Genomic DNA, 21,934 nt, shown 5'->3' with positions numbered 1-21,934 from the left:
GTTGTTGATCTAATTCTATTTTTTGTTTGATTTTGTCTCTGAAATATTAGGTACTTCCGTATGCTCTAAATATATACCAGCAGCTTCACAGTGCTGCTATGAAGGTTCCAGTGTCCAGCAGCTCAGTATCATCGTCATCCACCACATCATCCTCAGGATCTGCATCAGCGGCTGGGGATTCCTCCATCCCGCCAGAGTTTATGGGCTCAGAGTCATCTCCGGTTAAACGAAAGACCAAGCCTAGGAAAGCACAGTAGATGAATTTCTGACAGGGTGCCAGTGTTTTATATCCAATCAGTGAAGGTGCGCATGTGTTTATTATATCCAGTAAGAGATGGTGATAGTTGTTTGCTGAATGCTTGTATAATGTTCTTTTATTTTTAGATTTTTTTAATATACTTTATTCTAGAAAAGTGTGAAAGTTTCTGTCAACTAGACTAGAGTCTAGTTTAATTGAAATGCATGTGCTAAAGGCAGAGTGAATATTGTAATGACAACAAAATGAGTTTAAAAGTGAATCTAGTTCAAACAGCTTTCATACTTGCGCAGTGAATAGAAATTTGGAATGTTGAGCTGCAAACTTTGCTGTAGGATCACCCCAACCATTCTGAGTTGAAGGATCACCAAGACATGTACCATTTCTCATTGTAAAAGAATTTTTTTATTACTGGGTTACCTTTAAATTGTATATATTTTAAGCTGAAAATTTTGTGTGTTTGGTTAGTATTGTAAGTTGTGATCTAATTTTTCATTGTAAGCATATAAAACCCCCCACTTTTTGTTCATTAGATTGTGAATGAGACATATTGATTTCTTTTTGTTGTTTTATTAGTTAAGGATCATTTAATTGTCTGCCGAATTGAAGCCATTTATCAATCCATTCAATGAATGGGCCAGTCTTGTATGAGATAAAAAACTTTACCCTCTGTGTGCTGTTAAAGACAGTGGTGGGGGAATTGGTGGTTATTACAAGATGGAGTGGGACATTTTTGTTTTGAATTATTGATAACTGCTATGAATGAATGACTATTTAGTTTGTGAGACCCCCAACAGGTGCCTGAAATTTTATTTTTTGCACGGTGTTTATGCTTTTATGAACAAGTGATTTCCTAGTTGTGTCATTGTTTTATAAAGTCAGACATTTGTGTTTGAAATACATTCTTTGAAGTCATGCTTTTTAATGTCATTCAGAACTTTGGGAGAGAATGTTTCTGTTTTTTTGTATTGAGTTTTATAAAGACGAGTTTGGATTTAGCTTGTGACATGAAGGAAATTACAATGAACTCATTCCTTTCAAAACACACACACACACACACACACACAAATCATTCTTTCTCCATATATCTCATTCATTGACTTGTTTTGTTGTATGGTGATGCTAGAGATCAAATGTGCTGTTCGAATCTGTGTGTAACTTGAAACTAAGATTGTGTAACATGAAACTAAGATTGTGTAACATGAAACAAAGATTGTGAATGCGTCTCCTGCATCTTTTGTTTGAACTATTTATTGAAACATTTCAATGTTGTTTGTACATCCTATTCATATTCCAGTTTCTTGTAGTTCCTGTTGAATGGTTCACTCTACAATGTATAAGTTAATCATTCAAGCAATGTGAGCATCTTGAGGTTCTCTTTCTTTTTTTTTTTTTATAAAGGACCGGCATGATGCAGCATGCTGTGGGGGCGGGGCGGGTAGGTGTTTAAGTTACTTCACATCATACAGATTAAGTAATTCACTTTAATTTTGTACTTTCCATCAAAATATCAAAGAACCAAATTGTATTGTTACTGTTAGCATTCAAATAGTTGGAGAGACAGGTTCTAATGTCCTCTTAGGATAGAGACCATATTGTTTCCTTTTTGTGTCACTTAGAGATGGAGGGACTCCTATACATGGAACATTAAGAAATAAATGAAACCAAAAACTCTATCCAAGTTGTGTGTATATTCAATTATTTATTAAAATTGTGGTAGTCTGTGTTAACCTGATGTCGTTCCCAAATACAAATCAATGGAAGGATTCAAAATACAAAAGAAATAATTTGTGGTCATTGTGTTGTTTTTTGCTTAAAACATTTGTTTCACTAGAAATTGTACAACTGATGTTAGACAAATATTTATTGGCATGAAATATTATGGGGCTAGTGAAATCTCTCTCTAACTGTACTGTCATGCTCATGTATTGGGGGGGGGGGCATAAATACAAACATGCCTTGTGAATAGAACTGAAAATGTATCAAATAATTACAAGAATATCAAAAAGGATAAACAGATTTCACTTCAGTTCAGCATAAATTTTACATGGATTTCAAATTCTGTGCTAAACTATCGATCATAGCACCTGAAAAGTTGAAATCTTTAATGAGAAATCTATTGCACGTGAGTATTGTAGAGTTTTAACGTAGATCTAGATGACATTCTTATGTACTTTGGTTGATCGCTTAGTTTTGTTAACTTAGGCAGAAAAACATTTTCAATGGATGTGTCTTGTAAAAAAACCCAAAACAATTACACAATGTACAAATCGACGGATTGCTAGTCTATGTATAGTTTTCCTTCATTTACACTCCTTTCAGACCAAGCAGTTTTAGATATAGGCCTACATGTAATGGACTGAGAACCCTTGAAATGGGCGAAATAGAACATTTTATTCTTCTATTCAAGGAAGGACGCAAAACGTTTTTTTTTAACTCTTTCTCTCCGTAATTATTGTTCTCGTTCCAATAGTAGGCCTATTATTTGTTTCACTCATATGTATTTCATTATCCTGTTATGATTAAACTTGAATAGCTTTTGTGTTTGTCACCAGAAAGTGTTCTATTTGGTATTGAATTATAGGAGAAAGCATGCTCTTTTTACACAACACAAATTAAAGTTTATAAATCCAAAAATCAGTTTAGTTTAATGGCAGTCAAATCAACGTTGGCAGCGTCAATTAGGAGAGAAAGAGTTAAAAAGTTCATGTATAACTTTTCTACCACACTTAAAATATATTTAGACTTTGGTATATCAAAATGATCTTATGTAAATTATAAGTCACTATTCCTCTCAAAAAGTCACTATTCCTCTCAAAAAGTCACTATTCCTCTCAAAAAGTAACAGAAGAGTTAAAAAAACAACAACAACCGGTATTTGATAGATGACTCTGCAAAGGTGCCATTTGCTTATACTAGGCGGCAATCAATTTCCCCTCTTCTGGGCCTACCAGATTTCTGTATCAGGGGGTCCCCACTGACGTGGGTTCGTCGACATTGCGGCGTGGGGTACAAACACCAGGTAATCCCTCTTTAATACACTATCAGCCTCGTTACCCATTGAGCTATCCTGAAGAGAAGACAAACAGACGATAACATAATTGTGAACATAATGAGCTATCCTGAAGAGAAGACAAACAGACGATAACATAATTGTGAACATAATGAGGTATCCTGAAGAGAAGACAAACAGACGATAACATAATTGTGAACATAATGAGGTATCCTGAAGAGAAGGCAAACAGACGATAACATAATTGTGAACTTTATGAGCTATCCTGAAGAGAAGACAAACAGACGATAACATAATTGTGAACATAATGAGCTATCCTGAAGAGAAGACAAACAGACGATAACATAATTGTGAACATAATGAGCTATCCTGAAGAGAAGACAAACAGACGATAACATAATTGTGAACATAATGAGCTATCCTGAAGAGAAGACAAAGAGATAACATAATTGTGAACATAATGAGCTATCCTAAAGAGAATACAAACAGACGATAACATAATTGTGAACATAATGAGCTATCCTAAAGAGAATACAAACAGACGATAACATAATTGTGAACTTTATGAGCTATCCTGAAGAGAAGACAAACAGACGATAACATAATTGTGAACATAATGAGCTATCCTGAAGAGAAGACAAACAGACGATAACAATTGTGAACATAATGAGCTATCCTGAAGAGAAGACAAACAGACGATAACATAATTGTGAACATAATGAGCTATCCTGAAGAGAAGACAAACAGACGATAACATAATTGTGAACATAATGAGCTATCCTGAAGAGAAGACAAAGAGATGATAACATAATTGTGAACATAATGAGCTATCCTAAAGAGAATACAAACAGACGATAACATAATTGTGAACATAATGAGCTATCCTAAAGAGAATACAAACAGACGATAACATAATTGTGAACATAATGAGCTATCCTGAAGAGAAGACAAACAGACGATAACATAATTGTGAACATAATGAGCTATCCTGAAGAGAAGACAAAGAGATGATAACATAATTGTGAACATAATGAGCTATCCAAAAGAGAATACAAACAGACGATAACATAATTTTGAACATAATGAGGTATCCTGAAGAGAAGACAAACAGACGATAACATAATTGTGAACATAATGAGGTATCCCGAAGAGCAGACGATAGAGATGTGAACTTTATGAGTTATCACGAACAGCAGGCGATAGAGGTGTGAACTTAATGAGTAATCCCGAAGAGCAGACGACAGAGATGTGAACTTAATGAGTAATCCCGAAGAGCAGACGACAGAGATGTGAACTTAATGAGTAATCCCGAAGAGCAGACGACAGAGATGTGAACTTAATGAGTAATCCCGAAGAGCAGACGATAGAGATGTGAACTTAATGAGTTTTCACGAACAGCAGGCGATAGAGGTGTGAACGGATATTGATGATATTTAAAAAAAATCCACTGCCATGTTGACGGAGACAAAAAAAAAATGCAGAACTGTTAAGTCCTTCTAACTTCTTGACTTCGATCAAGCCACAGATAAAAAAGAAATTTGTCATCGACTATTTACTATCAGGTAAAGTAAGCAACATACCATTTTAAAATGAGGCATTAATTTTAACAAAATAGGCCTACTACTTAAAAGATTAGGTTTATTCGCTTCGAGATCTTGGCTGCATTCTTCGAGCCTCGAAATCTGTAACGTAATAGAACGCGTCATTACGCTGATAACAACGGAAGTTTTTCGACACTATTATTCTAGAACTCACTAAATCTTGTGGGAGAACTAAATATAGCCAATAAAAGTCCAAGGGCGCTAGAAATAAACTGGCTTTACATTTATGCAGCGCCTGAGTTCTTCCCTAGTGCTTTATTTTAGCTTTTTATTCTACTGTACAATTAAATGATTCAACAATCTAAATTCAAATTTTGTTCTGTAATTTCTGTTAAAAAAGGCCAGCGTTTTGTGTCTTTAGATCCACACCTAGAAGCGCTTCAATGTGAAGACCAGACAGTGTCAGCGTGAAAGAGATGACCAGACAGTGCCAGCGTCAAAGAGATGACCAGACAGTGCCAGCGTCAAAGAGATGACCAGACAGTGCCAGCGTCAAAGAGATGACCACACAGTGCCAGCGTCAAAGAGATGACCAGACAGTGCCAGCGTCAAAGAGATGACCAGACAGTGCCAGCGTCAAAGAGATGACCAGACAGTGCCAGCGTCAAAGAGATGACCAGACAGTGCCAGCGTCAAAGAGATGACCACACAGTGCCAGCGTCAAAGAGATGACCAGACAGTGCCAGCGTCAAAGAGATGACCACACAGTGTCAGCGTCAAAGAGATGACCAGACAGTGCCAGCGTCAAAGAGATGACCAGACAGTGCCAGCGTCAAAGAGATGACCACACAGTGCCAGCGTCAAAGAGATGACCAGACAGTGCCAGCGTCAAAGAGATGACCACACAGTGTCAGTGTCAAAGAGATGACCAGACAGTGCCAGCGTCAAAGAGATGACCAGACAGTGCCAGCGTCAAAGAGATGACCACACAGTGCCAGCGTCAAAGAGATGACCAGACAGTGCCAGCGTCAAAGAGATGACCACACAGTGTCAGTGTCAAAGAGATGACCAGACAGTGCCAGCGTCAAAGAGATGACCAGACAGTGCCAGCGTCAAAGAGATGACCACACAGTGCCAGCGTCAAAGAGATGACCAGACAGTGCCAGCGTCAAAGAGATGACCACACAGTGTCAGTGTCAAAGAAATGACCAGACAGTGCCAGCGTCAAAGAGATGACCAGACAGTGCCAGCGTCAAAGAGAAGACCAGACAGTGCCAGCCAGCATCAAAGAGAAGACCAGACAGTGCCAGCCAGCATCAAAGAGAAGACCAGACAGTGCCAGCCAGCATCAAAGAGAAGACCAGACAGTGCCAGCCAGCATCAAAGAGAAGACCAGACAGTGCCAGCCAGCATCAAAGAGAAGACCAGACAGTGCCAGCCAGCATCAAAGAGAAGACCAGACAGTGCCAGCCAGCATCAAAGAGAAGACCAGACAGTGCCAGCCAGCATCAAAGAGAAGACCAGACAGTGCCAGCCAGCATCAAAGAGAAGACCAGACAGTGCCAGCCAGCATCAAAGAGAAGACCAGACAGTGCCAGCCAGCGTCAAAGAGAAGACCAGACAGTGCCAGCATCAAAGAGAAGACCAGACAGTGCCAGCCAGCATCAAAGAGAAGAGACATTAAAGCCCTGGAGATGATTTAGGAAACTATTAACTTTCACCAGTTTTTTGTTCAAACTTTGTTTAGTCAGCATATTTTATTTTTCCAAATTCTGTTTTCTTTTTATAAACTTTTTGTTTAAAAATTTAACTTATTTGTCTGTCGTTCCGTCCAGTTTGGTTTAAAAAGAATGTTAAAATGTTAAGGCAGTTGTAAGATTCGAACCAACTCCATAAAAGAGACTGGTGAATCATTCGACCCGATTCCATTACGTTGAAATTAAAAACAATTATTTGTATGGAAACCTCCCCCCCCCCCACACACACACAAAGAGTACATTCCCCGACATTAATATCTCCTACTTATTTACTTATTCCGCTAAGACTAAACAGTAAGAACTATAAAAGAAACGAATACAAAATTAGTGTCTCAGACACACCCATTGCTTGGAGATTTAGGTTGTTGAAACGGAAGATATTGTTACATGTTTGATTGCAATCCACATTGTTCTTGACTGTCCCAAGCTTTTGGAACTGGTTTTAAAAAACAGCCCCGCCGCAAGAAATATTAGGGCCCCAGATAAATGGGCCACTTGTGGCCTGGCCCATCCCCCCCCCCCCGCATGTCATGAGCCTTCAAATAGGCCTACACTACACAATGCATTAAAAAATAGCTGGAAGCACCCTCCCGTTTTTCGGTTGAGTCCGTGGACTAGAGTCCTGTTTGTTCCCCACCACCAGGGCAGGGGGGGCTGGGTGTCAATATCGGCCCGGGCATTTCTGTAGGCCTACAATGCAGCCCATAAATTGTGTATATCATATGATCAGCGTCTAATTATAAGTTTGATAATGTTTCGATAACTGCACTCATGCATACAGTGAACTCTATATCTTGAAAAGAAACACAAAGGCTTTATGCTTTTTAATCGCTCAGTGTTTAGGTTCTAAAAGGGTTGAACTTACAGCGGCACTTTCGGTGACCTACCAGCCCATTTGGGTACGGGCCCACCGGGCATTTGCTCGAATGCCCATATAGCCAGTCCGCCCCTGCCCTCCACCCCGGATGCGGGCATGTATAGAGGCTTTTCGGAATTTCTCAGTAGCTCTATCTAGCTGTGTGCCCACATCAGATTTTGTTATTGATAAAACAGGTCCATTTGGCGTTATTTTTTTTTTGAGCGTTGTTGTTCTTTTCTGACACAGATATTTGAAAAAAAACAACACTTCTTTTTGTCTGTGTTTTATATTAGTGTTTTATATTAGCTATTGAGTTTTATTACTTTTAAGATGAATATATTCTTATCTCGGAGGGAGAGAGAGAGAGAGAAAAAGAAAAGTGTGTGTGTGTGAAAGAGAGAGAGAGAGAGTGAGAGAGAGAGAGAAAGAGAGAGAGAGAGAGAGAGAGAGGGTGCAGCATACACGTACTTTAATGCTCAACCACCCAAGAACACATCATTCTACACATTCACATAAAAGTTCAAGTAGACACATTCTCTCTTACACACACACACACATTTGTTATTACCCTTGTCTCAGCCTCAAATGTACCGGATTCCCCTTGAATCATATTTGCGCTATAAAGAACAATGGAGCAGGGGGAAGGGGTATAGAAAGGAGAACTTAATAAGGTAGCCAATGTGTGAGTTCATTAACCTTTAACCTAACGCTATCTTTAACAACGTTTTCTAAAACCAATATTGTTGTATTTATAGTCTAAGAAAATTGTGCAATCAGCATCGGTTCTCAGAATGGTACATAATCACAGACCTGTTTGAAACTGCTCAAAGAGCGCCACAAGAAAACCAACAGACTTATGTGTCACGACCGTGGCAGGACCGCTAAATAAGGAACATATATTAGAGTAAGGAACATATATTAGAGTTGATCCCTAAAGAAATATATATCTCAAACATCGAGCTAATATCTCTTACTTTATAGTTCCTGGCCATCATCGCTTGTTTTCTAGCTTCAATTTCTTCTGGTTTGGGTCGAATCAACAAAAGAATGGCCAAAAGAGCTTGGATAATCTGTAACATAAGAAACCATGCAAGTGGCGTTAGTGACCTACAACCTCAGTCAATTAATTACATAGCATTAGTGAATTAAAACTTCAATCAATTACCTAGCGTCAGTGAACTAAAACCTCAATTATCTAGCGTTAGTGAACTAAAACCTCAATTATCTAGCGTTAGTGAACTAAAACCTCAATTAATCACGTAGCGTTAGTGAACTAAAACCTCAAGTAATTAATTACCTAGCATTAGTGAATTTAAACATCAATTAATTACCTAGAATTAGTGAACTAAAACCTCGATTAATTGATTACCTAATGTTAATGATATAACACCTCAATTAATTAATTACCTAGCGTTAGTGAGCTTAAAACTCAATTAATTACCTAGCAATAGTAAGCTAAAATGAAATAATTACCAAGCTGTTGTGAACTAAATCCTCAAATAATTAATTTATTACCTAGTGTTAATAATCTAAAACCTCAATTATTTAATTATCTAGCGCTAGTGAACTAAAACACCAATTAATTATCTAGCGTTAGTGAACCATAGTCTATAATTACCTGGAGTTAGTAAACTAAAACGACAATTAGGCCTAGTTACAAAACTTTAATTATCTAACATTAGTGAACTAAACATCACCTATTACATAGTGTTAAACACCTAAACTAATTAATCCCCCAGCATTATGACCTAAAATTTTCATTGATTAATACCCAGCGTTAGTGAACTAAAACATTGATTAATTATAGGGCGTTTGCGAACTAAAACCTCAAATAATTACTTAGCGTTATTAAGCTTGAACCTCAATTAGTTACTAAGCATTAGTGAAATAAATTTTCAATCAATTAATAGTCTAGTGTTAATTACCTAAAACCTCAATTATTTGATTACCTAGCGTTAGTGAACCAAAACCTCAAGTAGTTATCAAGCGTTAGTGAACAAAAATGTTTCCCTTTCAGGCCTTGAGATCTAACATCATCTGATTCTGTAGCCCGGGTTAACGAGGGTGTCTAGTGGCCAGCCCAAAAGACCGATTGCCTTTCCTTTGCCCCAACTAATGTCAGGTTCCTATTAGCTCTAGATGGACTCAGAGGCACCCGAAAGATCCCGAAATTAAAAATTGCCAGTCTTCACCAGGATCCGAACCCGAGACTCCCGGTTCGAAAGCCAAGCGCTTTACCCCTCAGCCATCGCATCTTCTTAATGAACTTAAACCTCAATTAATTAATTACCTAGCGTTAGTGAACTTAAACCTCAATTAATTTATTACCTAATTCTTTAGCGTTAGAGAGCTAAAACCTCTTTTATTAACAAGCATTATAATAGTGATCTAAATCCTAAATTAGTTTAATGAGCTAAAACATCTATTAATTACCTAGCGTCAGTGAACAAAAACATCAATTAGTTACCAAGCGTGGGTGAACTAAAACCTCAATTAATTAGCCTTAACAAGTAATTAATTACTTAGCTTTAGTGAACTATATACTCAAAAAATGATTCAAGTAATGTGAGTAAGCAGATGGAAACAACATCAATTAATTACAACTAATTGATTAACATTTTAAAAAAAAATGATTCATGTGTTGTCAACGTCAATGAAAAATTGTGCAGAGTTGATCCGAGAATGAAAAGTGGGAAAATAGCGTTTCAAAGGTTCTGACCAGACAGACAGACAGACAGACAGACTAGTGAGATGATAAGAGCTCGTTAAAAAGAAAAAAACAACAACAACATGTTGGTCCTACACTACAGCGTTTATTAAATATGCATGCATTTATTAAAAAATTAATTATTCTTATACATTAATTAACAAAACCGAAGTTATTACGTTTTTATCTGTTCGGCTTTTTGAAAGAAATATAAAATACATTAAATGAAAAAAAAATTGTGCGTTTCTTAAAGCTGGACCAAAGGGCAATAACTCTGCTTACCTCCATTCCAATGATGACAAAGACAAATATGATGATTAAGATCCTCCGACTCCCGATCGTTTTGTCGAATAGAACATTGTAGCATCCCTGAATCATAGAACAATATTTATAAAGACTAAGGGTTGCTCTACTATCAATTAGAGATGGGAAACGAACCGAACCCGAACCAAACTCAAACCTCAATTACAACCGAACCGAACCCGAACTTTTAAACTGGTCGGTACGAACCGAACGAACTGTCTTTACCTTAACCGAACTGAATCAAGATTTTGCGATCTTCTGTTTAGTAAATAAAAAATTTTCAGCGACATGATTTGACAGATATTTTTAATGTTTGGAACATTCTTCTGCCTTCTTGAGCTGGCCGTGTCCTTGACATCTTGTGTCTGCATCTTTCCTGCGTCAATTTGGGTTGTCTTCCTTTGGTATCAACACGAAGGGAGCCGTACCATTTAATATTTGTGGGTTAATGGAATGGGAGTTTCGAAGAAACGAAAAGTAGACTCTGAATGTAGAAACTACCAGGAAAATGGACAGATCTTTACCTTTTTATGGAACATGAAAATAAGCCACTAACAGTAGCCCTATCACTGTCTTTTCTCTAGATCTAGAACTAAATCTCTACACTTTAGATCCCACAGAATACAGAATTGTCATATTGGAAACAATCCCCTCCTTGCAATAAAACCCACAACCTTAAGCTATGCCTCTGCCTACCTCGGTGTTAGCATTCTCTATGTCTTTGGAGGCAGCACAAGAAAGTGTCTCCCTAAAGCCTTGATTGATAAAAGTCGCCTTACAGCAAGCCGGTGGAAACGCTAAAGGTACCGACTTGGTGGTCTTCTCTTCGGTGTAGACGAAGGTCAAGTTCATCTTGGCGAAATCAGAGAGGCCCTCCACACCGCAACATTCACCCTGAACAAAGAAACACGTAGAGGTCTAAGTCAAATACATTACGACGGTGTAACGCAGCGGGTCTCAAACTTTACCGGAAAAAATAATTCGCCCTCCCTCCCCCAGCCAGATGCTAACTGAGAGGAGCGCTGGAGGCTCTCACACTACGGTGCGGGAGGGTTCTCAGAAGATAATGAAAAAGAAAAGAAAATTAAAGACATATAATTGCCGCATACTTCTTTCTGGAACTAGTATTGGATATGCAGTTTCTTCCTCTATCCAGTCGATATTGTTGAAGACGCCTATTCTTATTAGAAGATGAACCAACTTCACTTACTTAAAATATTTTAATCATATCTTATTTTAGTATCACTTGAGCTGATATTCAAACATGGACTAATAATAACTATCAAATATTGTTTCCCTTATCAATTAATTGACAGGCTTTGTCCCCCCCCCCCCCCCCGTCTTTTAGCAAGGACGTGGCGCCCTCCTAGAGAGAGCGTCGGAGGCGCGGCCTACAGCTTGAGAAACGCTAGTGTAATGTGTTATTGCTTTCGTAATAGTGATGTTTTCTTTGTGTCTCCTTGGTTTCACCCACACACACCACACTGCAACTTTTATAAAGAAACTCGAACTCATTGTTAACAACAAGTAGAAACTAATCTACAATCATACTACTAGATATACATGAACATGCCACTCATTGATCTCTTAAACTATCGTATGGATCCGCAACAAATTTCGTACACATGTTCCTTTTACATCCTAGGTGCTCACTAAGTACGCTTTTTAACAGATGGCTGCCTGGTCATGCGGTTTGCGCGCTGGACTGTCGTTCGGATTTATCGAAGGTCGAGGGTTCAAACCCTGCCCACTCCCATCCTCCGTCGTCCTGCGGGAGGTTTGGACTAGGAAGTAAACTATCTTCAACTCTGAAGGAACATCCGAAACATGTAAAACATTTTACAAACATTCGCCACCCGACGACCGCCATTCGCGAAAAACCGCAAGCTCTATCAAACCATTGTATTTTATTTTCGGTATCCCCCCAAAAAAAAAACAACAACAATAAAACAACAAACAAACAAACCTCAGTCTACATTAGGGCTAAAACATTTTTTTTTAAAAATATCACGAACTCCATATTTGTAAAGCCACATATTTCTTCTTCCCAAAGTCTACTTATTTTGTATGCCTTACGTCATTGCCACTTCCCTTTAGAAACGGTCTAAATAACAAACAAAACCAAAATCCTAATAGCATTAACGTTATAGATTTAGAGTCTTTTTCTCTTTTTTTTTTTTTCGAGAGAGAGAGAGAGAGAGAGAGAGAGAGAGAGAGGGAGGGTGCAGCATACCCGTGGTGGGGGGGGGGGAAGTAAAATTACTACTAAAATTAAGGAGTCCAAAATAAGATTGCGTGTATGTCTCGGGGACGCATTATGAAGCAGGTCTTTCCAAATCAAGTCAAAAGTCTATGTGGGAGAAATTACGATACGCAAACAAAAAAACAAAAAACAAAATGGGGGTTCCAGAGAGTGAAGAGAGAGAGAGAGAGAGAGAGAGAGAGAGAGAGAGAGAGAGAGAGAGAGAATGAAAGAGAGAGTGGGCCGTGAAATTTCACTGTAACAGTTACACTAATTCAAGAGCTAAGAATAGAATGTTAGGTTTATCGTTAAAATGAGAACCGTTTATTAAAAAAAAAAGTGGGTATTCCGGCCAAAATAAACATTCTAAAACCAGGGACTAAAATGAACAGGCGTAGCAGGAGTGTACTGCAAGTTTTATTACTAAACTACAAGCCTTTATACGGCTCCTAGATCTAAACAAAGAGCAGATTACTGTAGAGATGAATAAAAGGGACACAATACCATGAGCATAATGGAGTTCATGAAGAAGGAGAAAGAGTTCTTGGTCTTTGCGCCAACTTCATAATCTTCATGTAAGGTTTTCATAAGGTCATGTTTTGTACTCGCGTGAAGCTAAAAATAAATAAAAAAAACAAAACTGCAGTGTCTTAAGTTAATACTACAAGTTAAAACATCAATTGATGATGCAAGCCTAAAAAAAAAAAAAGTCAAATAGATCAAACGGGAAAGTTCCCATAGTGCCACAAAAGTAGGCCTACTTTTACAAGAAAGAAACAGTCCACGTTTTGTTATTCACAAGAGTACAAGAAAGAAAACAAAACATTCTTCTCTTAATAATTCTTCTCTTAATAATGGACATTTTGTTTACCCTTATTCGATATCAAACAAAATAATTTATTACCAATAATTAATTTACTAACTGGTAATTTTTACATTGATTCATGTTTTGTCAGGTACAATAAATAATTTGTTTATAGTTCGAACTTGATCCGAGACTGGGTGTGGGGGAAGTAACGTGTACAACTATGTAACGGGGCTAAACTCTTCATATAAGGATTAATTTCCATTGTTGGTAAATAATTAATTAGCTGTAATTAATTAACTAATCGGTTACTTTTATTTTATTGAATAGGGGCTTTTTTTAAAGTAACTAATAAAGGAAATAATGCTTGGCGCTAGGGTGGGGGAGCGCTACCCCTAGCTGGGACGTAAGGGGTGTCTACTGTCGTTCCACTAATTCCAGAAAGAACTTATTCTAGGGTACTGCGTGATTATCAATTCCCCACACTGCTCTATCACTTTATTATCGATTCCCCACACTGCTCTATCACTTTATTATCGATTCCCCACACTGCTCTATCACTTTATTATCGATTCTCCACACTGCTCTATCACTTTATTATCGATTCCCCACACTGCTCTATCACTTTATTATCGATACCCCACTCTGCTCTATCACTTTATTATCGATTCCCCACACTGCTCTATCACTTTATTATCGATTCCCCACACTGCTCTATCACTTTATTATCGATTCTCCACACTGCTCTATCACTTTATTATCGATTCTCCACACTGCTCTATCACTTTATTATCGATTCCCCACACTGCTCTATCACTTTATTATCGATTCTCCACACTGCTCTATCACTTTATTATCGATTCCCCACACTGCTCTATCACTTTATTATCGATACCCCACTCAGCTCTATCACTTTATTATCGATTCCCCACACTGCTCTATCACTTTATTATCGATTCCCCACACTGCTCTATCACTTTATTATCGATTCCCCACACTGCTCTATCACTTTATTATCGATACCCCACTCTGCTCTATCACTTTATTATCGATTCCCCACACTGCTCTATCACTTTATTATCGATTCTCCACACTGCTCTATCACTTTATTATCGATTCCCCGTATCATATAAATGACAGAAAGATTTCTCTAAAACTTCTCCTTACCGTTGACGTGACGTACATAATATTGATGGTCAACCAGTACTGCCCATTGATTGTCATCACCAGCATGGCAATTAGCTACAAAATAGAAAGCTCTTTGCTAGTTGATTCACAACTGGGTCGAAGAAATGGATTTATCTCCAATATAAAATAAAAATAGTTGTTCACACTCTTTAAAATGTTAATATATATCAATATATTTTTGCTGGCATGAAAATTACAATTTGGTCTATAAGCTGGCGCCAACAGGAAGTGGTATTATGTCGTCTTTCAAAAACGTTTGTGTCGATATTACGACTAAAGAAACGTTTGTGTCGATATTACGACTAAAGAAACGTTTGTGTCGATATTACGACTAAAGAAACGTTTGTGTCGATATTACGACTAAAGAAACGTTTGTGTCGATATTACGACTAAAGAAACGTTTGTGTCGATATTACGACTAAAGAAACGTTTGTGTCGATATTACGACTAAAGAAACGTTTGTGTCGATATTACGACTAAAGAAACATTTGTGTCGATATTACGACTAAAGAAACGTTTGTGTCGATATTACGACTAAAGAAACGTTTGTGTCGATATTACGACTAAAGAAACGTTTGTTTCGATATTACGACTAAAGAAACATTTGTGTCGATATTACGACTAAAGAAACGTTTGTGTCGATATTACGACTAAAGAAACGTTTGTGTCGATATTACGACTAAAGAAACGTTTGTGGTCAATGTAACCGCTGCGGTTTTGATCGTGAAAGTCTGCTTTAGTTGTTCTAGGTACACGGACAATAATTAGTGGTTACATTTTCATCTTTTTTTCGTAGATGGCGAGTGGGAGAGTTAGTGATTTGTAATTGAATCAATCATCTTTAATATAGCTAACCTATCGATCGTTCATGATCTTGACCTTTCTTGTGTTCACACTTGTCTGTCCATTAGTTAGACTTGCTGTGACATGTCCTGATGATCTATTCTCTTCATTACGTCCACCCAGCTCTAATGGGTACCTGACTTAATTGGGGAAAAGTAAAGGCGGTTGGTCGTTGTGCTGGCCACATGACACTTTCGTTAACCGTAGGCCACAAAATCAGATGAACTTTACATCATCTGCCCTAGAGACCACAAGTTCTAAAAGGGGAACTATACTTTTACTCTACTCATTCTATCCAAAAAATTAGCTGTAACATTCTTCTATCCAACGAATAACTAACATTTTTCTAACCAACAATTAACCCTAACATTCTGTTATCTGACTATTAACTCTAACATTCCTCTATCCAATGAACTTTAACCTTTACTAAAAACAACAAGAACAACACAAGGACTCACAATGGTCAGTGGCAATGAAGACATGAAGCGAGCAGCGAAACTACCGAAGACGGAGAAGGCCAGCATGGCTACTCCCACGATCAGCACCCCGTAGGGTAAAGTAGTGGTCCAACTGCCCAAGTACACGGACGTCGGGAGGTCATCCTAATGGAAAAAAAAATATAAATCGTTGTCAGGAGTGAACTGAGTGTCCTAATTGGCACTTACTTGGCACTTACACTGCCACAAAGTCTGGCCCGCAACATGAAAAGTATCAGATCAAACGCTTCCTCAAAATCATTGTGTCAAGTATTTGATAATGTACTGACCACCAAACACATGCAGCATGAGTGGGTGTAGGTAACGTTTTGCCTTTTTTTTAACAAGTAGGCAACAGCCATGGTGAGTTTGACCATTCAAAGTCACCCCGAGATTTGAGTGTCACGTATCAATTTAATAAACCAAAGTACAATTTAAAATAAGCTATGTTAAGGACGGGATAACAGACTGCAGGTGTCAGAAAAGGTCGCCTTTCAGACCTAGCAATATAAAGTGCAGATAGTGTAAAAATAATCTTTTTCAGTGACCCACAGTTAACGAGGGTCTCATGAGGCCAGCACAACGAACCAATCGCCTTTACTTTCCCCAAATAATGTCAGGTACCCATTAGAGCTGGGTGGACTCAGGATTGCCATAAAAATTACAAAATTCAAAATCCCATCAAGATTTAAACCCGAGACCACTAGGTTCGTAAAGCTGTAAGCTTCAGGTGTGCGTTTTCTTGCATGCATTGCTTCGGAAATGCATTCTCCTGACGTCTACAAAGCAACATATTTCTTAGTGAGTAGAGAGAACATGAAACAAAGTGACATTCAGACACTGTGGGGCAAGCCGATACGGAAATTAGATCGTCAAATCAAAGTTTAAAAGCACGATGGTTAAAGGCTTGATTTTATAAGTTCTTCCTGGTGACCAGATAATACTCTAGCTGCGGGTACTGTTTGGTTGACATGAAAAGAACCAATGAACGTCACTCGATTGAGAACTGAACGTCGAAAAACAAGTTTATTCTAGAATCTCACTGGGGGAGACGTATTCAAATGTCTTCATTTAAGACACATTTTAAAATCTTGTTGCAGGTCTCTCGAAAACAAAACAACAGTAACAAGCAAAATAAAAAAAATCCTTAAAAAAAAAATAAAACTTACCTAAGGGAAAAAAACTCCGCCCTTAAAACTATATCTCTCATTAATCGATATCAAACAAAATAATTAATTATTAGCAATTAATTGTCTCATTGGTTAATTTTTTAAAATAATTCATGTTTTGTTAAGTGCCATAAATAGTTCTTTAAGTTTCAACTTGATCCGAGAATGGGTGTGGGAGAAATAATGTGTTCAGTTATCTAAGGGGACGAAACACTATATATTTAGCCGTACCTGTGAATACTGAAGGATTCATTTCCATTGTTGTATCAAATAAAATAATTAATTACCGATAAACAATTGACAAATTGGTTGATTTTATTTTTACTGATTCATGTATTGTCAATGCCAATGAATGATTCTGCCAAGTTTCAACTTGATCCGAAAATGGGTGTGGGAGAAATAACGTGAACAAACATTTTACCAGACAGACACACACACAGTGTATTTCCTTGCATTTATGGATTTTATTTATTAAACATTGGGGCAAAAAGTTCATCTGTACTTGATTTATTTTATACTCACCTGTAGCTTTATTGCTATATTGCAAACACAAAAGATTTTTCGATCTTATAAAAATAAGATCGACGTGGCCCCTCCTTCCTAGTTTGAGAAACCCTGTTCTAGGTATTGGGAGATGTGATGCGTTACCTTAGTAGGTACGATTGATTCATAACTGTTGATCAGTAGTTGGGTCAGGTTAGCTTTCTTGACCACCGGATCCAGGAAGTCCTCCATGATAAGTTTTTGACAGAAGGTCATCAACAGGCCAATTGTGAAGAAAGTGGCGCCGCACAACTGTGACAAAGGGGAAGCAGAAGGGCATTAACTCGAAGACATGTATATTCGTAATGTTATGACGTAATCACACTATGTATTGCGTAGTAATCTCTAATTTTCTAGCCTGTATTTATAAATATTATGAGAGTGTGTGTGTCTGTCCGTGCATATGTATTTTTATGAGTGGTAAGAAAAAAAAACATCTCGCTGTTATGCTGTATGTATTCAACAAGGGATCAAGTTTGGTTAAGCTCCGTTAATACTTGGATAAAGTCCGTTTAATGTTTGGAGTGTACAACACTCTCAGCCACCCACCGGAGGCTCTAAATGAAATGAGAAAAACAAAACAGCGAGAACATAAAATTACGTAATTTCTAAAAACCCTGACTGTGTCTGTATCTAAATCGACAAATAACTGAAATTAATATATCGCAATTTCCGTAGTAGAGTAATATAGAGTTATAGACTCATAGTTTGAGATCTGATTCAAGTTTCGCAATTTTTTCTCGAAATTTATTTTAGTCCTTGGGAGGCCCCCCACCTATTGGAGGCCCTAGATTGTTTATGCCTAAGGTCGGCCCTATTGGTAATTAACTGTTTTGTTGTTATTGAACAATGAAAATAAATTGTACTTGACTGATGTGGTGAGATAAGTTGAATTAGCCCCCTTAATACTTTGTAGGTCTCCGCTTTAAAGTTTGAAGCCAACAATAGATAACTATAAAACCTTCAATTTTCATAAGCGAATCGCTAGCATTGTGGCTAGTTTGTAGGCTTGAGGAAGTTTGAGTCCTCGAGTTTGAATTCAGGTCTTTCATCTTTTTTTGTGTGGAATAAATGGATTTAATAAGCAAAGTGCATGCCATCTGGTCAGTCTTAAAACAACTCTACTACACAAACTTACAAAGGTGACCACCATGGAGGCAGACAGAGACTGGAACAAGCTCGAGTACAACATTCTTAATCTGAGTCCATCGACTCTTGAGACTAGCAGAGACTCTGGGGAAAAGTAACGCCACATTGGTATTCAACATTTCATCTGGTCAGTTCTGTTTTTTTTTCTCTTCTCCCTTACAACTATAATGTTTTTTTGTTTGGTCTAATGCACAAATTGTAAGACAAATTTCCGTACGGACAATAAAGATTATTATTATTATTATTTTTATCATAGAAAACAAACGCTTGTTTACTTAAATCTTTATAGCATTAGATTTCTTGCGACTAGAAATGACACCTAATCGTACTGTTGGTAAGAAAATAAATTCTCTTTCTTTTTACAAAACTCAAGTAGCTTTAGTCAGCTGGAGTCCCCTTTATAGTTGGAGAGAATGAGCCAGCCCAAACGCTATGGTTCTTACCTTAAGAGTAGTAAGTCAAGTCAAGTTCCCCTTTCAGACCTTGCGATCTATTGGTCAGATGATGTTAAGGTTTATTTGTCCAACGGTTAACGAGCAGTGTGACATGAGGCCAGCACAACGACCAAACGCTTTTACTTTCCCCAACTAAAGTCAGGCATCCATTAGAGTTGTGTGGACTCAGAGGCTTAATGAAAATCTCAAAATTCAAAATCCCAGTCTTCACCGAGATTTGAATCTAGAACCCCAGGTTCGGATGCCAAGCGCTTAGCCAGTCAGCCACTGCGACCCCATAAGAGTAATTAGAGATACAAAATGGGCGAACATTAATTACCATTCAAAAAAAATATAATTCAATGTGTTTAAAACTTGAATATAGGCCTATGTATAGAAAAAAATGTAAGTTACATAATCAGCTGCTCATCAAAGATGGTACTAACTGTTAAAGCATAATACTTATTACCTAATCTTACGCAAATGTCTGGAACATTTCAAGGAATGCGATGTACTAGAGGCGTCAAGTGAAACAAACATTTATAAGAAATACGCGGAGATGTAACAGTCTAATAGGAACATGGGTGGCGGACTGAATTTATCATTTACTTCATACTTTTTAATGAAATGTATATATGCATGTATAGAAACAAGGGTATTTCATTTTTGAAACTCACGGGGGTTGTTTAATACTATGAGTAAATAAATCTAGGATGACGTAGATCAGTGCTGTCCAATCTGTCTGGACATGGTAGTCAAGTTTCTATGCACGCGCCATGAGCCGCATCTCAACAAAACCTAATTGAGTTTAATGAAACTGACCTTCTGAGGCCCAATTATGCAACGTGGATAGGAGTTGCAAGGAGCTAGATAGCGCCCACCTCACTGGCCGAAGTTATGCCCCTGGACCAGTAAGCTTAGCATCACTGACGTAGACATCACAGAGAAATGACAAAAGAAAGTGGGTAACAGACAGTTTGAGCCTGATAGGTCTAATAGTGTCTTGCGTTTCGGACTGTCGTCAAGAGAGTCTCGAGTTCAACCCCCCTTGCAGTCCTGCAGGAAATTTGAGTTAGGAAATAATACTCTTAATTTTTAAGAAGCATCTGAAACTGACCAGTCAAATCAAATCTAGATCTATAGATTAAATGACCAGTTAAGTCAAATTTAGGTTAACTGTCCAGTTAAGTCAAATCTAGATTCAGTTAAGTCAAATCTAGATCTATAAATTAAGTGACCAAATGAGTCAAATCTTTATAAATTATGTGACCAGTCAAGTCGAATCTAGAATAACTGTAGATGTGACCAGTCGATTCAAATCTTGGTCTATAAATTAAATGACAAGTCAGATCAAATCTAGATCCATAGATTAACTGACCAGTCAAATCAAATCTTAATTACCGGACGAGTCAAGTCATATCTAGGTCTAAAAGCTAACTGACCAGTCAAGCCAAATCTAGATCTTTAATTATATCTAGAAAGATGAATCTTATGTATAGAATAATTTTATAATCTAGATCTAGTCCTCTAGCTAAAGAGAACCGTCTTGATAAAAATACTTAGACTTAGATCTAGAACGTTGGTTCCATTATAATTGAAAATGTTTTTTTTTTAACCAACATCAAATTAATTAGATCTAGATCTACCAATTTTTGTTTCGAAGTTTCTTATTCAGTAATGTAATTAAAAAACTTGAAAAGAGATAGTAAAAGTCTTGGCATGATGAAAATCTGGTTGATTAGCTAGACCTCGACAAAGACCTAGATCGATCTAGCTTGCGATTGCACCTGGAACATGCCATAAAGTGCCTTATATAAATAGAGCCTAGATGTCTATGTGCATTATGTTTCTTTTGATTCACTTTTTAAAAAATTTCCGGTAGCTTATTTTTTCGGTGCATTCTTTTAAGCGGAAATACCCACTAGCAATATTACCATGGCCTAGAGAGATATCAAGCAAACACGTAGTGAACATAGATTTTAATGTACAACTGCGTGTATCGGTTTCTCTTATTTTTCTGTTATTACAATACCTCTATTCAAGTTAGAACTTCATGGAGGTTTTCAGGAATCTGGACAGCTGATCTCAAAAACGCCTCTACCGATTTTCCTAGAAATTTAACAGTTGATGTATATCGCTGAGAAAAGAATTACTAGCTCGTTGGCCAAACGGGGAAAACTCTAGTTTGACCGTTATAATTTTTCAATGTAAAAAATAAATAAATGTAAATTTGGCTGGAGACTTATATCTAGGTCTAGAGCCATCATGGCGGAGTCAGACATATGATATCATATAGGCATCTAGATCTAATACTAAACTTAAAGTTCTGATTTAGAACTCCTGAGATTAAGTCTAGATCTAATTCCAGATCTAGAATCTAGTTGTAATTTATATTACATTTACGTAAAAATAGAAGCCACGCAATTTTAAATATAGGGCCTACTCAGTTATGGCATAATTACGGTAACACGGCTGAAAATAGCCGATACAGTTTGGGATCAGCAGTGTCGCAGATTCTGTCAGAGTGTTGAAGTGTGTGCTGTAAGCTGCCTAAGGTTCACTCACACTGGCCCCTGATTTTTTCAACGAGTTGACTCCCGAAGGCTTTTCAATGCTTAGGTTTAGCCGCATAATGATGAATACAGAAAC

At 37.5% G+C, this 21,934-nt stretch overlaps 2 protein-coding genes across 7 annotated transcripts in view; one reads left to right on the top strand and one right to left on the bottom strand.

Moving 5' to 3' along the window:
• The window catches only part of LOC106055192 (BOS complex subunit NOMO1-like), a 33,290-nt gene extending 31,241 nt beyond the window's left edge, over positions 1–2,049 (top strand). Inside the window, exon 30 of the mRNA XM_056010201.1 lies at positions 51–2,049. Within this exon, the coding sequence (XP_055866176.1) occupies positions 51–257 (207 nt within the window). The 3' untranslated portion in view covers positions 258–2,049. The remainder of the gene's footprint in view (positions 1–50) is intronic.
• Positions 1,935–21,156, bottom strand: LOC106055216 (uncharacterized). 6 transcript variants are annotated; one of them, XM_056010205.1, is made up of 11 exons: positions 20,932–21,155; positions 18,841–18,935; positions 17,808–17,954; positions 15,973–16,116; positions 14,651–14,725; positions 13,183–13,293; positions 11,133–11,330; positions 10,416–10,502; positions 8,401–8,496; positions 7,995–8,043; positions 3,189–3,326 (listed from the first exon to the last, which is right to left on the bottom strand). In XM_056010205.1, exons 2-10 carry the CDS (start codon positions 18,892–18,894, stop codon positions 8,008–8,010), a joined length of 948 nt encoding a protein of 315 aa, XP_055866180.1. In that variant the 5' UTR covers positions 18,895–18,935; positions 20,932–21,155; the 3' UTR covers positions 3,189–3,326; positions 7,995–8,007. The 6 variants fall into 6 exon arrangements, with proteins under 6 accessions (XP_055866177.1, XP_055866179.1, XP_055866178.1 ...); XM_056010202.1 differs by lacking the exon at positions 7,995–8,043 and having other exon boundaries at positions 1,935–3,326; positions 20,932–21,154; XM_056010204.1 differs by lacking the exons at positions 7,995–8,043; positions 20,932–21,155 and adding an exon at positions 19,295–19,533 and having other exon boundaries at positions 1,935–3,326.
• Between the last annotated feature and the right edge of the window lie 778 nt (positions 21,157–21,934).

The sequence above is a fragment of the Biomphalaria glabrata genome, chromosome 14 (assembly GCF_947242115.1).
Source record: "Biomphalaria glabrata chromosome 14, xgBioGlab47.1, whole genome shotgun sequence".
NCBI lineage: Eukaryota > Metazoa > Mollusca > Gastropoda > Planorbidae > Biomphalaria > Biomphalaria glabrata.
This window is presented reverse-complemented; position numbering and strand designations above follow the sequence as displayed.